The sequence below is a fragment of the Telmatherina bonti genome, assembly GCF_933228915.1.
Source record: "Telmatherina bonti genome assembly, chromosome: 7".
NCBI classification, from domain to species: domain Eukaryota; kingdom Metazoa; phylum Chordata; class Actinopteri; order Atheriniformes; family Telmatherinidae; genus Telmatherina; species Telmatherina bonti.
In genome coordinates, this window is record NC_136625.1 from 25,151,484 (window position 1) to 25,166,825 (window position 15,342).

At 37.1% G+C, this 15,342-nt stretch overlaps 1 protein-coding gene across 1 annotated transcript in view; it reads left to right on the plus strand.

Annotated features, from left to right (window-relative positions):
• Positions 1-14,480: 14,480 nt before the first annotated feature.
• LOC306758042 (spindlin-Z-like) overlaps positions 14,481-15,342 on the plus strand; it is a 5,863-nt gene continuing 5,001 nt past the window's right edge. Inside the window, exons 1-2 of the mRNA XM_079243258.1 lie at positions 14,481-14,550; positions 15,203-15,244. Coding sequence (XP_079099384.1) covers positions 15,225-15,244 — 20 coding nt within the window. The 5' untranslated portion in view covers positions 14,481-14,550; positions 15,203-15,224. The remainder of the gene's footprint in view (positions 14,551-15,202; positions 15,245-15,342) is intronic.

A 15,342-nucleotide genomic window follows, 5' to 3' on the forward strand; every position in this document is an offset into this window, starting at 1 on the left:
ACAGACCCTTACACCATGGGTGATAGCTTGGGAGGGATAATCTACAAGTATCCAAGGTTAAAAATAAATTGCATTAAAAATTATCATGCCAAGTCTACTTTAAGGCTTTGAACGAGTATCATAATACTAAAAGCTATTGTGATTTTTGCAGTTATTTAGGCTTTTCAGCAGTTTAGGGCCTTAAATCAAAGGGAAATATTTTCATTTTGTGATTGGAAATTATGTGAGATATCAGATGAGAATAGCCATTTTTCTGTTTGGCAGAAAATAATTTGCATTTTTCTATTAAAATAACAGAGATCCCTGGCAAATGTAAAAAAGCTTCTATACTGTTACAAAACCTTGATTTACAGAGTCACTCTATTCTGCATTACATCCAAATTAAATGGGAACAAAAGGAATAAAACATAAGTCAAATTAACATTTTGCTAATGCATTTGCTCATTTGCCTAAGTGTTATCTGATGTTGTTATTAGCAACACTTTCATTCCATTGACTGGAAAATATCATTCGCAAGCACACATCTACATATCTAAGAGCACTGATAAGGACTAGGCTATCAGATAAGCTTCTCTGGCATAAGCAAGCAACGTCCGGAATCGATTAGAGGACCAGCACCCCCTATTGTCTATGTGGCAGTGACAGTGAGAGTCCACAGAGGAGAGAAAAAGGGAGAGGAGAGGAGTCAGATGTGATACAGTATGACTCAGGGCTATGAAGTCAGAGTGGGTTTATGAAGAGATTAAAGGATTGAAGAACAAGAAGAGACAGTGTGGGCAGTCAGACAGAGTCTATAGGAGTCCTGAAGCTTACTAGGGAGACTGCAGAGGGTTTCATAAAAAGGTTCATCAGCATATAAATAAAACATCTTAATATGCTGTAATTCAAGATGAGCTGATCAATAAGTTTGTTAAGACATTGTGGTGTTACAATTCATAGCTAAATTGGAAGAAAAGCATAAAAGTCAAAATCCTTTAAGTATCAAACACTGTACTGTTAATCAATAGCAATATGTGTGAAAATTCCTGAGCTAGAGACGAACCCCACCCCACCCCATTATGGGACATAAATGTTCTTTAAAATTAAAATTTACATGTAATCCCTGATGATTTTACTTGCTGTCTTTCTCAGTCTAAAGAACCATTAATGCACAATGCAGATAACAGATATGCAGATGTATGGACAGTTTCGTCTGGCTGCTGTGTCAGCTACGAGCATCTTGTCTTCTCATAAAATATTGAGTTCCTTTTCGAACATAAAGAATGAAGGTTTTGAATAAATAATTTTAAGTTGTGAAAATGGTATTTTGCAAGAAGTAGAATAAAATAAATGATATAATATTGGTCTGATTTGACAAGGTTATAGGAACGGGAACCAAACAACACATCTTTATATGCAAGAGTGAAATGTAAATAATTTTTGGGAAATGATTATGGAAATATTTACTCAGAAACTGCAGCAGAGAGGACAAAACCAGAAAAGATGATGCAAGTTTTCCTAAGAATATATAAAGAATGAAAAAGTGACATCAATGTCCATTTTTATCTTCGTAAAAATAGTTTGCAGCGATAAAATCGATGAATGATTTTCAAAGATTTTCCTTGATCTTATTTACAATCAAACATTTGGAGGGGAGACACCAAATTTTTTTCCAGTTCAGACTTGGTGCCAAGTTATTCCAGTGAGCCACCACATTTGGAACAGAGACCTTATCTTTTTGTAATAAAGTATGTACATCATGGTTGTCATTTTTCTGTTTAGTGTAAAACATTTTTGAACTATATTTGTATCGGTAGGATCCAGGTTCACAGAAGTGATTTCAGAAGCAGCAGGATTTTTGAGAAGCATTATGACACCAGATGGAAAGCATAAAAAATTAGAGCCTATTCCTTTCGTGGAATTGGGATGCCACAGGTGTCTAAAAGCTCAGAGTATGACTTTAAAACACAATTAGAAATGAACGATTGTTTAACTAAATAGGTTTCATTCATAAACCACTTTTCCAAATCCATAATTTATGTTTTCAAGAATTTATTGTTCCAACTTAAGTATCTATGGTGAGAGAAGTTGTGCATGTAAATTAAAGATGAGGAAAGAACCATTTACTTATGTAAATGTGATTGTTTTAGGGGGATTTTTATATAACTGTAACAACAAATAAGAATTTAAAGCCACCAGCCTTTGAGAATATATGATTGGAGATAAAATTGAGGATGAATTTCTAAGAATTTTTCAGTCCAATGTATTATAAATGTATTGTGTAGAGTGGAAAATTCAAGGAAATTCTCGGCACCATGCCTGTAAGAGAACATTAAAACTCATTTTTCATTTTCTAATGTATGTGTGGAAAATGTTTCCTATTTGTTTTTAAAAAACATTTTACAAAGCCTTTAGCCAGAAGAGTTTGCTGAGACAAGGCAGCACAAGTTAAAAAGGAAATTTCCTCTACTCCAGTTAGTAATATGCTAACCCTCATTGCTAAATTCCTTGAGAGCCATGAATTACATCTTTTTTGTGCCTTTTCTATGACAGGGTCAAAGGTCAAAGACCCTATATCTTGACTTTTGGTAATAGTTATGTCAAAAGAGGTACAACAGAGTTCTTTATAGCAATGCCACAGATGGAAGGAACACTACAGATTTTAAGGCTAGTAGCTCACACCTGCTGACAGAGCCCAGAGGCACATGAAAAAGACTTTGATGGCTGCTCAAACTTTTCAGCATCCTGTAAAAATAAAGACGTATTGTCAACTAGTTGACTAACGACTTTCTCTTTTTTCAGCTATAGGGGTGCCTTTCAAGTTATTCATTTTTAATAAAGTCCAAAAGTAATTGAGTCTAGAGCAGACATAGGTATGGGGAGACTGGGTAACCCTGTCTAACGCTGTGTTTTTAATCTAATCTGGTGCCTGAAGAGAGTTTAATTAAGCATTTAGCATTTTACACAGTCCTGATTGATGCACAAATATAAGGGCCCAAACTTATTTTTTTGTAAGGCTTGAAACATGAAGTTGTTTCCGATAGTGTCAAAAGTTTAAAAAAAAAAAAAAACAACCTAGGAAAAAAAAATTAAGCTATGTCATTACAGAGATCAGAAAAAAAAATCAATGAAATCAAAAGCAAGTCTGACTTTATCAGTTATATGTCTGTTTGTCAAAAAACATTTTGATATTCATCAATAATGTAATCTAAAACCATTTATTTATGTTGGCCAAATTTTTAGCAAAAAGTTTATAGTCATTCAGATTGGCCCCCAGTTATCAAGCATAAGTGGGTCTTTTCTTTGATTTGGTGTTGGACTCCTTGGCATTGGGTGGGAGAAAGAGTTTTTCTTTTCATGAATGCTTTTCTTCAACATAGAGGAAGGGGAGGGGGATTGTTTTGCAGAAGATATGTAGAATTCAGAAGTAAGACCATCAACTTTTGGAGACTTGTTTAAGCCCCAGTGTGTAAAAACTACTCCCATCTAGTGGTGCACAAATTATATGCAAGCAACCGAGTGGTGCTCTTTGGCATCTCGCTATTTAAGCACATAATTACCACTACTGAAACACAAAATATTAAAGTGTTGACATCTTACGTTAGCTGGAGAGTCTGGTCAGGTGATGAAGTACAGAAAAAGACATAACTGTTTGGTTAGTGATGCCGATAAGTTACAAGCATGCCCTCCATGTATTTGGTACAAAGCTGCTGTTATAGCTAATGTCATTGTGCAACATTAGATTGATCCAGAAGTTTTAGCTAATTATAGAACGATATCCAATGTCCCCTTCTTGTATAAAACTCTGAGTTTCAACTCAACTATGTTCCCATTTGAACAGAAACGATCTGTTTGAAGAGTTTCAGTCACAATTTAGAGCTCATCATAGCGCAGAGACAGCACTGGTGAAAGTTACTAATGATCTTCTTATGGCCTCAGATAAAAGACTCCTGTCAGTACTTATCCTGCTTGATCTCACTGCTGCACTGGACACCATTGATCACAATTCTTCTACAGAGATGGGAACATGTCATTGGAATTAAAGGGATGGCATTAGGCCAGTCTAAGGGTTCTGTACTTGTACCAATACTTTTCACATTATACATGCTTCCCTTACGTAATATCATCAGACACCATGGTATAGATTTTCATTGTTATGCGGATGATACTCAGAGTTATATATATTGCAGACATAAAGACCTGGACGACTGAATTTTCTCCTTTTAAACTCGGACAAGGCTGGAAAATTTTGGGCAAAATTGTCAATACATGCAATCAATCTAGATGGCATTAATTTAGCTTCCCTATACCACCGCGAGAAACCTTGGAGTTATTCCTAACCAGGATTTGTCTTTTAGCTTGCATTGAAAACAGGTTTCTAGAACTGCCTTCTTCCTCCTGTGTAATATTGCAAAAACTAGGGGCATTTTGCCTCAGACAGATGCAGAAAAACTAGTCCATGCCATTATTAGTTTACTACACATTACTGCAATTCCTTTTAAATGGGTTGTCCCAAATATGCCTTGAAAAGTCTCCAGCTTATCCAAAATGCTGCAGCAAAGGTTTTGATAGAAACTAGCAGAAGAGATTTCTCCAGTTTTAGCCTTTCTTCACTGGCTCCCTGTTAAATTCAGGATAGAGTTTAAAATTCTTCTCCCCACGTATAGAGCTCTCTATGACCAAGCTCCATTGTATATCAAAGATATACATAGTTCCATAGATTCCAAATAGAGCACTTCACTCAGAATGCAGGCTTACTTGTGGTTCCCAGAGTGTCTAAGAGCATGATGTGAAAAAGAGCCTTTGGTTATCAGGCTCTTCTCTTAACGAACCCGCTCCTACTCTGGGTCCAGGAGACAGACTCCCTCTCTACCTTTAAGATCAAGCTGAAGACCTTCCTTTTTAACAAATCTAATAGTTAGGAGACGAGCATATCCTGAGTTGGAGTCTGCATGAATGGGGCCCAACTGTCCAGGTTAGGCTCTTATACTTAGCGGTAGTCTAGCCATCCAGTAGTTATGCAGTCATGGGGACATCACCTGGAGCACTGAGTAATTGCTTGCTCCTAACTGAGCCGGGTTCTGCTGGAGGTTTTGCCTTCTTGTTAAAAGGGAGATTTCCTTTCGACTGTTGCCTCGTGCAGCTCAGAATGGGGGATGAGCTCAAATTCAAGATTTGATGCAATTAGTTAGTTTCTATTATTTCTATTACATCTAGGGAAAAAAAAGAAGCTGGATTTCTGCTGTTTTTTCAAACAACAATGAAGCTTTGCATTGAATATTTTATTTTAAATCTCTATTGTTTAAGGAAAAGACTGAAAAAGATGTTGTAAAAGTATTAAAAACACATTACAGAGGTTCCACATCTCAACATTAATCTTAGGTTTTAACTCTTTGCATTTATGCAAAATTATTATTTTCAGAGAAGATACTATTAGATACAATCATAGGCAATCAGTAGGAGGACCAGAGCAGTAACGTAAGGGATCAGAAAACTAAGCCAATGTCATAATTGTGGTTTAAAGTGCAGTACAACTCATAAACAGATGAGAGTTTGCATCCAAAATAATGACATCGTATAGCAGTATATGCAAATTTGAGGGAATATAGTAGTTTGCAGTAATATACGTTTATATACATTTATATACTTAAACACTTGGGCTCTATGGCAACAAAAGGAATTGTGCTAATATAAGATTGAGAGTGCAGAATAGAAGAAGAGAGCAGATAACCATTGTAAAGGCTCTCGTTGATTTAGCTACCACTGGAGACAGCAACACACACTTGGTATGTTTCCATCACACCTAGAATTACGAAAAAACTAAATATTGCTAAATAAAAGAGGCTAATGGAAACACCTACATTTTGAGAAAAATATTCAATATAATAATATTAGTCTCAAATATTGCTAAAAAAAATTCATAAGGTAGTTTTTTAAATGTTTCGATATAGAAACATATTGCAAAAATGTAATGGAAACACTTTTGCATTTACATGTCCCCAGATGTGACGTGAAGGGTCATGACCAGTCCACGTCTGGTAAAGATGGCGCAGTGTGGAACAAACAACAGCTAATTTCAGAGTGTTGGAATATAAAATAAGGGAAAAAAGCTTCAAAAAGCTGTAGAAAATTCTCCACACCAAATTGAAAACCCCAAAATAATGCTACATGGTTATGTTACAGAAGAATTCTTGTAAAGTCTTGTAAGCGGAATGAGATTTTACAAGACTTGAGGCTTATGCGCTAAACAGTGTTCAATGGAAACACCTGTAAATTGCAATTGTTATTTGTCAAAACTTAAACATCACTTTTGTTTTTAAAAGAAAAAATGTAATGAAAATGCAGGTGCTGTCACCATTGAGGTATTTACATCTCAATTCATTCAGGTGCAGATATTGCAGCATGTTGTGGTGGTCTCAATGATTGGCCAACTGTTCTTCATGTAGCTCTTTGTCAACGGTAGTGAGATCTTCTGTTAATTTCAGCTTGCTTTCTTTGAGAAAGCTGCTATCCTTAGCCATTCTCCCAAATGATCATTGTCCTGGCCTCTTTTAAGTGTTGAAGCGACCCAAAAGATAAACAAAGTCAATGTCTTGTTCGATTTTTGTGTAACTGGCCCCAAACACAGCCTAGCATATATCAGCAACCCTGGCTTTGATCTTTTCCTGTTTGTTTTTGGGGATCCCATGAAGTCTGAAATTTAATCTTTGATAACGCTGTCATTGATTTTCATAGATGCTCACCACTTAAAGTTTATTATACATCCCAGATTATTAGAGCGCTTGATGAATAAACTGGCAACATTATTTTATAGTTGGGTGAGTGTCAGGTCACCTTTCAACCTTTTTTTTATCAGGTTTACAAGGGGTGCTTGGGTCAGATTACAGCAGTGAGCATAGCTTTGGGCTCCAGGTGCCCTTGATAAAGAAACTTTTGTCATCATGGTCACCGATAAAGCTAACAACAACAGCAGTTTCTTTAGATGTTGCAGATTTAGCAACTGGAGCTGCTGTTATATTCATTCATTCGTTTGTTCATTTGTTCATTCATTTTCTTAGCTACTTAGTCCTATAAAGGGTTGTGGGAAAGCTGGAAACTATCCCAACAATCATTGAGCAAATGGTGAGGTACACCCTGGACAGTCTGCTGTTGAATTGTAACTTGCTCAGACTGGAGACTGCAAGGTGCTGGTTTTTTGTAGTTAGCTTTAAGCTAGCATGACATTAGCTCGCAGCTAGAAGTAATTTGTAGCTCCTCTTGATGAGATTGATGCAGTTGGGAATCCTCTGGGTTAAATTGAATAGTATGTACATTTAATTTATCTTACTATACCATTTCTTTTATCTTTGTACATACCATTTACTACAAATTATTTCTGGTCAAAAGAAGTGTATATCTTGAGTTCAAGAGAAGTAAAACCTGGAAACTGTTACTCAGCCGTGGAATCTTGTATTGAGATGACTGTATTGGCCGCCATCTTGGCCAGAACTCTTCTGTTAATTTGGTCCGTTTTCAAGGGGTTTAGCTATCTGTCAAGTGAAAGAGAAAACGAAGCAATCCCAGTGGAAATCACAGGGGCAGTCCTTAGTTATACAGCTGACATGCAACCAGCGAAAGGAACAAACCAGAGAAGAAGAAATGGAACAGATGCAGAAGCAACCAGATAAAAAGCAAGCAAAAAAAGACCCAAAAAAAGCAGACATCAGCAAAAACTGCAGTTTAGTCTTTTACTTCTTCTGGTGTTTTTGGGTGGTTGTAAACAACTTTATATACATTACTACTACCAACTGGTGTCAAAACGTTCATTATTGTTGGTTATGCCATATGATGTTTAGCCTCGCTCAGTAGCCAGCCGTGGAGGTAGGGCACAGAGGCAAGCATCTCATGGCTGAGCTATACCTGTGGGGCTAGTTGGGCTCAGCCCTAAAGGGTAAAATGGGCTTACCACGTGCATAAGGGTCGGTTGCAGTGCAATCTGGGCAGAGGCTGAAGGCAGTCCTAACCTCCAATGAAGAAGATAACTCTAGTGATGTGGAATGTCACCTATCTGGTGGGAAAGGAGCCAGAGCTGTTGTATAAGATTGAGTGTTTCCATCCGTTGATGGATGGATGGATGGATGAATGGATGGACAGATGGATAGTAATGAACCAATTAAAAATGAATAGCTGGCGAGTTCTGCTGCACTTTAAACCATTAATTATGACATCAGGTTAGTTTTCTGATCCCCTGCTTTACTGCTCTGGTCCTCCTACATATTATCGTTTATAATATCCAATGATCTCATTGAAAATAGTCATTTTGCATAAATGCAAATTAGTTTAACTTTGTTCTACTTGCTCAGCATCAAACAGCAGGCAAACAGAGTTAGCAATTGACTACAGACCATTGTGGATTGTTAACCATCTGAAGTGACACGTTTCACTCAACAGTTGACGAAACACTACAGTCAGAATATTGTATTCACATTTGTCAGTTGTCTAGAAAACAACTCACCATTTACATAAGCTTACTTCATTGTGGATGTGTTGAATTTCAAACTAATGATGTGGTCAGCCTCAAATTGTGATTCGTACATTAAAACATCTTTTGCCATTTGATCTGAGTTGATTGAGGTCAGAGAGATCCCACATCTCTCTCTCTCTTTCACACACACACACACACACACACAAGCACACACACACAAACAAACGTATGAGTCTTGCATTAGATGTAGTGATGGTGTTAATTAGAATTGTGCAAAACTGAAGGCAGATGTACTTCTCGAGGTCAATTAGCTATGACAGTAAGAGCTACACAATCCTAAAACCCAATTAATACAAGGATTTACCTATTATCAGAAAAAAGGATGTAATTACACTGAATTGTTCAGTTGTATGATTAAGTGCTTACTTTTTATTCTAACAAAGGTGTTATAAATCATGCCTGATTTGTGTTTTTATTATTGGGAAAGTCGCAAACAACATATAAGCATTCTTGTTTTTGCTGTATAGATATCAAACACCTTCTGGAAATCCATAACTTACCACAAGCCAATTTTCAACAGCATCTTCTGGTTAGTTGTTTATATATGTAAGCAACCATTTAACCTAACATGCATGTCTTTGGAAGGTGAGGGGAAGCCAGAGTACCCGGAGAGAATGTTCAAACTCCATGCAGAAAGGCCACTGTTCAAACTTCCCCACAAGCTGAGGCTTGAACCAGCAACCTATAGCTGTGAGGCCACAGTGCTGACCACGAGGACAATGTGCAGCCCATGAGCTGTCATTTAACTATAAATATTAACTATAAATATGTCTTCCAATTATATGAGATATGTTAAGTGGCTGTAGCTCAGGAGAAAGTGCAGTCATTTACCAACCAAAAGACCAGTGGTTCAGTGCCAGGTCTTCCCTGATCACATACCTAAGTATCCTTGGGCAAGACACTGAACCCTGCATTGCCTCCCATTGTGTCTATCAGGGTATGAGTATGTGTGAATGTGGCATGCAGTGTAAAGTGCTTTCAGTGGTCAACATGAGTGGTAAAGCACTAAGTAATTACAGTCCATTTACCATCAAATCCAAAATTAACTCGGATTTTCCATGAAACCATAAAATGTCTCAGTTACAACATCTGATATGTTCTACATGGTCTATTGGGAATAACATACGGGTTTTAATTCTGTTTTTCTTTACAATTCAGTGTCCCAACTTTTGTGGAGTTGAAGATGGAGCTCCACCATACAGTTTCTTAGAACTTACTGTTCTTTTATCCCCAACGTGGCTACTATAGCTAACAAACTGCAGTGACATGAACATCAAAGTACATGTTTGAATGCTTAAAGGGTCTTATGAAATATTTACTGCTTTTTTGCACATTAACTGACATTGGTGGCCTTACCTGTTGTGAGACAAAAAAGTCATCAGTATTTAAATGAAAAATTAAACAAAGATTGCTATTATGTTGAATCTATAATTGGCCTGGTGGCACCTTTAGAGAGGACAGATGTGCTGCCATCCAGACAGAAACTTAACCTGGCTAATTAACTCGCAAAACCCTGTTTCACTCACACATCAGAGTGAAGTTAATTTCAGCCCCACATGCACAACACTTTACCACAGCTCAGATCAGATGTTGATGGTGTTAACAACACAGATATGTGTGAATGCACATTATCTTATAACTCTTGCCTCCCAATTGCAATATCGGATACACTATGAATGATCTGTTCATCCTCTGTACAGTGAAGCAACAAATAGACATGGTACATAGCAGAGGAGAAGAGAGGAGATGCAAGGAGAGGAAGGTTCCTCTATTTTTGGAGTCAGTGTTCTCATGATGTCCCAGGAGAGAGGCCCGCTGTGGGCTCCCCTCCTCTGATAGCAGTGCTACAGAAACTGCGGAACATGTCAGTCGGGATGACAAGTAAACATATGAATTTGCATTTTGGAGCCTTGCAGATGCAAATCAGTAAGTATGAATCCACTAATTTGAAAAGGAAAGAAATATTATGGCAACTAGATTGGGGAAAATATTGAATTGCACTTGCTACATATCTTCATTTTTTTGGGTGGGAGAGCCCCATTTCTCCAACACCCAAGCCTTTTCTGTTGCTGTGGCAACAGCAAGGACAAGAGGAGGCAACCTTGGACACCAGACAGCTTTGTGTCAATACTCACAAATGCTGTAAGCTTTTGTGAGTATTCATTTGTAAGCATCAGCACTGACAAACATATCTTTGCAATTTTGCCTCGAGTAAACTTATCTGAAATATATTTAGCTTCACTATGTCAAAGGTATAGGTATGTGATGTTTTTTCGAGGCATTTTTAACAATTTTGCTTAAAATCCCCTTCACTGTGATTGTGTTGTAACCAATTTATTAAATGCTCTAACATAAAAAAAAAGAAAAATTTACCGAAAGAAACATTTAGTCACTTGTGGAATGGACTAGACAGAAAAAACACACCGTCCAATTGTTTTAACCAGCATGTTCCTCCTTGGCCATTCGTCCCTTCCCCCTCAACCCCGCAGGAACAAGCCTTGCTGTTTCTGTACTTTGGAGGTGTGGTTTTGGGGGGGGGGGCAGTCTGAAGACAACGGTTTGGACTTTTTCAAAATGTAACTCACTCAAATAGTTTTCCTGGGTTACCTACTTTACCTTTATTGCCACAATGCCTGGTGTCACAAATATGCAACAAATAATTTTTGGCCTTTTTATTATAGATACACACACACACACACACACACACATATACACTACTCACAAAAAGTTAGGGATATTTGGCTTTCAGGTGAAATTTATGGAAAATGCAATATGTTTATGCTACAGTGATATAATATCATAAAAGTAAGACATTTAAGTAGAAGGATGCACTACTGATTTCCTCATCTCAAAAAATTCATTCAACACAAAAGGTAACAACAATGGTAGTTACACCACAACAAAAAATTTGAACGTCTCAATATCTCGTCATGTGCCCTTGAGCATCAATTACAGCTTGACAACGACATCTCATGCTGTTCACAAGGCAACTTATTGCCTGCTGAGGCATGGCATCCCACTCTTCTTGAAGGGCAGCCCTCAGGTCATTGAGGTTCTAGGGTGCAGGGTTTCGAGCCTCTACACGACGGCTCAGCTGATCCCACAGGTTTTCAATGGGATTCAGGTCTGGAGAGAGTGCAGGCCATTCCATCTGAGGTACACCAGTCTCCAACAGCCGTTCCCTGATGATGCGGCCTCGATGAGCAGGAGCATTGTCGTCCATGAAGATGAAATTAGACCTGTGCTGTTCATGTAGGGGCACAATCACTGGATTAATGATGTTATTCAGGTAGTATGGGCTTGTCATTGTACCATTCACAAAGTGTAGGGCAGTTCTGTACCAAGTGGACACCCCTGCCCACACTGTAACACCGCCACCACCAAAAGCTCGCCTGGTGACAACAGTGGCGGATGCATAGCGCTCTCCCTGACGTCTCCAACATCGTTGCCGGCCATCATTTCTGCTCAGTGTGAATCGACTTTCATCAGAGAACAGCACTGAGGCCCACTGGTTCCTCGTCCAGCGTAAATGCTCCCTGGCCCATGCAAGATGATGATGCCTGTGCCTGGTGGTGTGGTCAGGTACCCGTGCAGGTCGTCTAGCACGCAGACCACGCTGATGGAAACGGTTTAGAATGGTCTGACGTGACACTTGGGTGCCTCTCACCTCTCTTAAACGTGCCTGGAGTTGAGTGGCATTCATCATCCGGTTTCTCAGGGCAGTGTTCACAATGTAGCGGTCATCAGCACGGGATGTGGCCAAAGGACGTCCACTTCTAGGCCTTTCTGTGACTCTTCCAGTCTCTCCATATCTCTGTTACAACCTGCTGATGACACTCTGTGACACTCCAAGCTCAGTGGCCACTTCTGTCTGAGAACGTCCTGTTTGAAGCATCGCAATGGCAAGGGACTGTTGTTCCATTGTTAGGTGTCGTCTTGGTCTCATGATGTCAAAATGTGAACAGCATGATGAGGACAACTGTTTAAACACCAGCTCTAATTGAACCAGAACATTTATTGGTCAATTCAAGGATCACACACCTGCCGTGATTTTTGCCGGTTAAGCTCCTTGTTAGAGAACAGCAACTTGTGCAAAATTTATTGAAACATTTAACAGTTGGACATGTGCATTTAAAAGCTTAGAGAAGATCACATTAAGTTCACCTGTACAGGTTTGAATGCATTTTAGGCTTGTTGTGAAATTTCACCCAAAAGCTGAATATCCCTAACTTTTTGTGAATAGTGTATATATAAATATATATATATATATGTGTATATATATATATATATATATATAATATATATATATATATATATATATATATATATATATATATATATATAATTGATTTTTATCTAACAATTTTATATTTTATTTTTTCATTCATTGTTTTTTCAATCTTATTTATTAATTTGAAATTATTATCACTTATCTTTATTTATTAATAGTAATCAATTTATGTAATATTGAATAATATTCTACTGTCTTTATTTTCCCATCGTTTTCTGTATTTATTTTGTTTTTATATATGTGCAAATAATTTCACGCCTTAAGGGGTTCAGCCAAAGATCTGATTTCATTACTTGAATGTTAGCTCAAATTGTTAGCACCTATTGACTAAAAGGCCCTCTTCTATCTAAAATTTGTCAGGAAATAAGTCTGGTTTTTTTTTCTTATTAAAATTCAAACAAAATACAAGCTATATTATTATGAAATAATCAACTGTAAAACATGATAACAGACTAGCATGGAAAAATATAGAATCTAAAAATATTAAAATATTTAAGGATAAATGAATGCTTAAACACTTAAACTGGACCACTTTCACTGGACCACAAGTTAATGTTAGCATATACATTAACAAGTATATAAATTCATTAATAATCTGCCATTTTTAATAAGAGAAGCAATTTAGCAACAATCAGTTATTTTTTTGTGTCATGTCTGATTGATTTATGTTTTCAAACTATAGTAGGTGAAGGTTTATGCTCTACTTTTATCCACCTCCATAAAACAGATGTCATAACCCTACAAGTGGTTTGGCACAAAATAAATCCAATTGCCTTCACCCTGAAAAAACTGTCAGACAGACACCATGGGTACTTTGTCATTCATTCTCCATACAGCTCAGTGTGTCATCACAGTCAACACAATGATTTTGTGTTTCATATGACATCTTGTGGTTAATTCAAGCATTTCAGCAACCAACAAGACCAATTATTTTCACATGTATTTGGCCTTAAAGAAGTCAGCGGACTTTAAAATATATATATATATATATATATATATATATATATATATATATATATATATATATATATATATATATACCATCATCATTTCATATTATAGCTGTTTTCTCTCTCAATCACACTACTGTTCTTGTTTACATATATTTTGGCCCAAAGCTCAAAAGCAAAACGCTCTTATTTATTTCATATGCAATGTCTTATTTAACAGAATTACAATTTAGCAAAATGTGATTTATTCCAACATTTTTCATTCTCAAGTTATTTGAGTGGCTATTTTGAATTTAGCCTTTTCTTTTATGGAAGGGTATGAATAAACCAGGACAACTGAGTAGATGTTATAAAAGTTTTTATCATTAAATTTTATTTCATTTTATTATTTTTACACAAGCACTTGAAAGCAGAAAAACTATCGTCATACTGACTGTTGTTGTGAATCCACTTGGATACAGGTGCTGCCATGTAGTGCTAGATGCCTTTCTTTTTTTCTTTGTGTTTCTGTGAAAGATGGGATGAAAAACGTCATCCCTACCCTAGAATTTAAAAGGAACAAAATAGTAAACGTAATTAATCAATTTAGTTGTACTGGATCTTACACCTGGTTGTATGGTGTTTTAAAAGTTATCATAGCGGTAAGGAACTGTGGGAGAGATGGACGTGGTTTAAAAGCCCCAGAAGGCTGTGCGGTTTCCGAGGTGTTTCTGGTATTTGTAGTTCCGAAAGGACATTTGCTTCCGCGTAGCCTCGGTGGAGGAATCTACACTGCAAAGACTAACACATGTGAATATATTGATCAGGTACGGTAAACAGTTTATTCTATGGATTCTTGTCTAATGAACTTTTCGATTATACTGCAAACATCCATTTGTTTATTTTGGACGTTTCTTATTTTTTTCCCATTATTCAACAGCTGTAGCAAGGCTGGAAAATAAGCGCTTACATGGCGATGCGTTTCCTTTTGTTCGGCTAGCTGATGTGTAAAAATGCAGAAGGCAATATTTCTGGAATGTTTCTCGCCTTAAAGTAATCTGAGACTGAAATTATATCTGTGTTACCCACCTAGCCCGTTCGTTTTTAGACATAGTGTGGCTTTATACATTTATATTTGTATATATTTTTCGACGACAGTAGACCCACTAGTGCTTACAAGTCTGGCTTCGGTGAAGTTACACGTTTATTAGCCATATAGTAAGCTGTATAAAAATGTAACCTGTAGTCGTATTAGCACTGAGCTAACGTAGTTAGCATTGTCGCTCGTCACAATGTTGTTTACATCCGGTAATGAGGGTTTGTTCGCTAAATTGTATGGCAGTGGTGGATTTAGCTAAGGGCAGCATATCTCAAGTGTTACATGCTGAATTGCTATTTGTTAAAATTATTTTAATTGTATTGAATGTATGTGTTTCAACACTTCTGTATGTACTAACTGACCTGTCTTGCGTTTCGCAGGATTGTGTGTATTTATGGAAACATGTCAAAGAAACGGGGCAGGTAGGCCCAGAGATGTCGTTAAACTAAAGAAAAAAGTAGTTGTCTTAATAATTTTAAATGATGTTTGTATCTTTTGTAAAGTTTATATATATATATAT